Genomic DNA, 4,238 nt, shown 5'->3' on the forward strand with positions numbered 1-4,238 from the left:
CTGGAAAGGAAGCATTGAAGATATCAATGGATGAGCATTACCCCTTTGGGACTAAGGAAAAGAGAGAAAGTGGGGCTATAGATTCTGTCTGTGTGGTACTTCAGAGAGATGAACTTTATCTGAACTGCCTCCAATGCCAATATATCTTTCCTTAGATAAGGGGGCCAAAACTGCTCACAATATTCTAGGTGTGGTCGAACTAGTGCCTTGTATAGTTTTAGCAAGACTTCCCTATTTTTATACTCCATTCCCTTTGAAATAAAGGTCAACGTTCCATTTGTCATCCCTTTTACCTGCTGAACTTGTATGCTAGCCCTTTGCAATTCATGCACAAGGACCCCCAAACCCCTCTGTGCTGCAGCTTTCTGCAGTCTTTCTCCATTTAAATAATATTCAGCTCTTCTATTTTTCCTGTCAAAGTGCATAACCTCACACTTTCCCACATTATATTCCATTTGCCAAGGTTTTGCCCACTAACTTAACCTGTCTACATCTATAACCTGGCCTAGCCAGCAACACCCACATCTCATGAATGAAGAAAAAAAACCCTGAATTTGCAGAATTCCCAACAGAAATTCTACCCCCCTATCACTACACAGCCCACCCCTTTTAAGATTCAACACCAGTGTCAGTGCCATCTGGGTAGCTTGATGGCACCAAGACCCAAGGAGGCTTTCCTCAAGGAGGGTATGAAGATCTGAATGAGTAAAGTTTTGCATTCTCCTTCCTTGGATTGGATACAATGCCTGAAGCCCTCTTGACACAGATGGTGCTTGAATGGCCGTAATTCTGTACAACATTGTTCCGATACGCGGTGAAATTATTAGAGTGAATGAAATTCAAGCACTGTTCCTGTTTGTCCCCTGTCTCCTGCTGAATTGTGCAGATTAAACTGTCTGTTAGAAAGGCTGCACTGAAGTTACTTGGTTGGTTATCTGCTTACATCTGTTTTATACCAATGTCTACACTGGTGGGGACATAAATGACCAGATTCGAGGAACTCAAGTGTCACTCTACCTCTCAGCCACCAGTGGGTGCAAATATCTTATTTAAAAAGAGGCAACAGTGGTGTAACTCACTTTGAGGAAATTCTCGGCCATGATAACTGCAGCCATTTGCCCATATGTCATTGTTCAGGTTATGAAATCTCTTTAAGCTCAAAGGTTCTCCTTTTATGTTCTGGCCTCATTGAAGATAGTCAGAATGGCATACTGGTGATCTTGCTACCTGTGCAAGCACTTTTGGAAACACTTGAACACTTTAGTGAATCATTTGAAAGGAACTGGCACTGTGTACAGCTAAGCAAGATGTGATGAACTTCCACTGAGGCTATGGTCATAGCTATTTACTTTACTCTCAAATAGTTTCAAGACTTGAAAGTCCTGGGCGTGCAACAGAAGACCTTGTGTGTGTGGTCCAGGAGCAAGCATTGAGGTATATTTGTGGAACAAGGAGGAAATGGATCCCAGGAAGAATCACACCAACCTATCCCTCAGTAACCTGGAGGAGGAGTCAGAATCACAGCAGGCATGTCTCTGACAAATCCCTTCAGAGGGGATTAGGTTAAGTAATCAGGGGCAGAAAAATCTGTATAAGCCTTAAGACAACACCAAGTTGCCTGACACACTGTAAGCTGTTCTGCTCAGGTTCTTCCCCTATGTCTGTTGTATAGTGGATGAGAAAACAAAGGTTGGCCTGAAAGCTCAGTTCAGGAACTACAGTGCAGAGAGGCAATCAGTTGCTATTGAAGCTCTGCTCCTTCAATTACTGGAACCGACAAATGATGGGGTTTGGTGAATCTCCTAGCCACGATCAGGGGATGTTGGCAATACACTGGCATATTATGTAACTTGCCATGCCACTCTTGAGGAGTTTCCTGAATCTGCTCCTTCTTCATGAGGCTCAAACCTGCACATGTCAATTGACTAATGACTAATTGGACTGTACTTCTGGAAATTTCCAAAATCACTGCCTAAAAATCTCAGGATTTTGAAATTGCAGAAGTGACATAAAATGAAGTTCACGCAATCCTCAGGAACTGGACAAGGTGATAAGTTGAATAGGAGTTGGAAGCTGAGCAGATGAACCAAAAAACAAGCCACAACTAAAGAGAACAGAGTTCCCTGCTGAATTTTTGTTGCATTTATGTTGCAGTAATCTCGTCTGAGACTAGTAAGACCTCATTAATACTATCTAACTGCAAGTGCAATTCTGCTGTCCAGGAGAGGGCTGAAAATACTTTCTTACAAGTCTACTTATTGTGGATTGATGGCAAACTGCAGTTTCCATTCACGAACTTTGTTGCCTTTGACTTCAAACTTACAATTCAAGAGCATATAGTGAATAAGAATCACATGGCAGTGTGTTAACAATCTACCAATTTCTAATTAAACTGTTGTTTTATAGTAGGTAGGATACCATTATACCATATGTCACTTTGGGAGGGACATAATCTCAGCCACATCAAGCATTTTTCATGAAAGGTTAATCTACTAATCAGATTTATTTAAAGAATACAAATACTTACAGATGAAAAATTTGCAGGTGGGATATTAAATGACATAATTCAGGACTGGAGATCTTGAGGCAATTTTCAAGTGGTTAACCAAATCAACCAATGTGTAGAATCCTCTTGTAATTCTTATCACAAATTTTGAAACAAAATGCCTCTTAGAAAGACATATGCCATGCTTATTCTTTAAAAAACAGAATAATTTATTTGAGGAACCCACATGGTTAAAACCAGTAGTTTCCTAGAATAAGTATTTTTTATCACTGAAAGCTAATTGCTATTAATAACCTTATCACCACATTAAGTATTGATAGAGTATTGATAGTGAACTTCATTACTTGCTTTGACAGTATTCTTCATAATGACCATCTTCTACACTCACCCAAGCACAGCAGGTTGTTGATGCCACATTGATCTGTCATGCAATTTCTTTCCATGCCTGTTGGACTTACCGTTTTGACATGGTTTGTTCTATTGAATAATAGAGAGCAATTCACTCTTTCCTTACATTGTCCATGATAATTCATATAGTCTGATCTGTGAAGCAGGCACTTCTGTACCTTGCACCCTCCTTCAGCATTCAATTTTGTACACTTGACAGTGGAATTGATGTACTAACCATTATTTATATTGGTTATCTGCCTTTTGAAGGGATTTATGGGCAAGTCATTATCATTATTGCTTCATTAGGACATTTAACATGATGAAATGTCCCAAGGTGCTTCTCAAGATCATTACGAAATCAAAATTTCACACTGAACCAGGCAAGGAGATAGGTCGGATAACCAAAAGCTTAGTCAAAGAGGTGGATTTTAAAGAGCATCTTAAAGGAGGAAGGGAGGTAGAGAGACTGTTATATATTGTTATATTATTAGTCAAGAGCTAGAAACTATTTGTTATGTGAGTCCATATCCTGGGGTGCCACATTTTATTGCTGCACTGCAGTCATGTGCCAAGTAACAAACTGGCCAGAACTTTACATCTCGGGGGTGGGTGCGCACCCTACCCGAACGGTAGTGAAATTGCGCAAGATGACACTGGACAAGCATCGCAACATCATCCCGCACGCAAACAATTCACAGGGCAGTGGGTGCGCGCGTGTGCCAGAGCCCACCTGCCAACAATTAATGGGCTACTTAAGGTCATTAAAAAAGGCTGTCGGCCAGGGAAGGATGTTCTAGGGGAGAGATGTCCAGTTGCGGTAAAACTAGAGGCAAAAGGCTCGCCAAGGCCAAGACTTGGTCCTCCAGATCCAGACTCCAATTCCCCGCCGGTCGTATCCATCAGCTGCTGCTCAAGGGTCACCATGCCGGGCAGGTCAGGGCTGGAGCCCCCACCTACCTGGCCACCTTCCTTGAGTACTTGACGGCCGAGATCCTCTGGCTGGCCAGCAACACGGCCCAGGACGACAAGACAACCTGCATTACCCCCCGCCACCTGCAGCTCGCCATCCGCTACATCGAGGAACTCAACAAGCTGCTGGGAGGCATCACCATAGCCCAGGAGTAGGTCCTACCCAACATCCAGGCTGTGCTGCTGCCCATGAAAAGTGGACACCCCAGCAAGGTTTATGCCTGAAGGGCGATATCAGAAAAAGATCAGAAAGACAACTGATCCCGATTTTATGTTGCCCATGCGATTTCGCGCAGGCAAGCAGCCCACTTTTAATAAAACTTCACCCTAGGGTGAGATAAAGAGGGTCTGGAGCATTGCCATTGTGACTAAT

General features: G+C 42.6%; 1 protein-coding gene across 1 annotated transcript; it reads left to right on the plus strand.

The window, feature by feature from the left end:
* The first annotated feature begins 3,700 nt into the window (after positions 1 to 3,700).
* On the plus strand, positions 3,701 to 4,021 carry LOC121289660 (histone H2AX-like). The gene has a single exon (XM_041209285.1). It carries the CDS (start codon positions 3,701 to 3,703, stop codon positions 4,019 to 4,021), a length of 321 nt encoding a protein of 106 aa, XP_041065219.1.
* Positions 4,022 to 4,238: the final 217 nt, after the last annotated feature.

This window comes from Carcharodon carcharias, chromosome 17 (assembly GCF_017639515.1).
Source record: "Carcharodon carcharias isolate sCarCar2 chromosome 17, sCarCar2.pri, whole genome shotgun sequence".
Lineage (NCBI taxonomy): Eukaryota > Metazoa > Chordata > Chondrichthyes > Lamniformes > Lamnidae > Carcharodon > Carcharodon carcharias.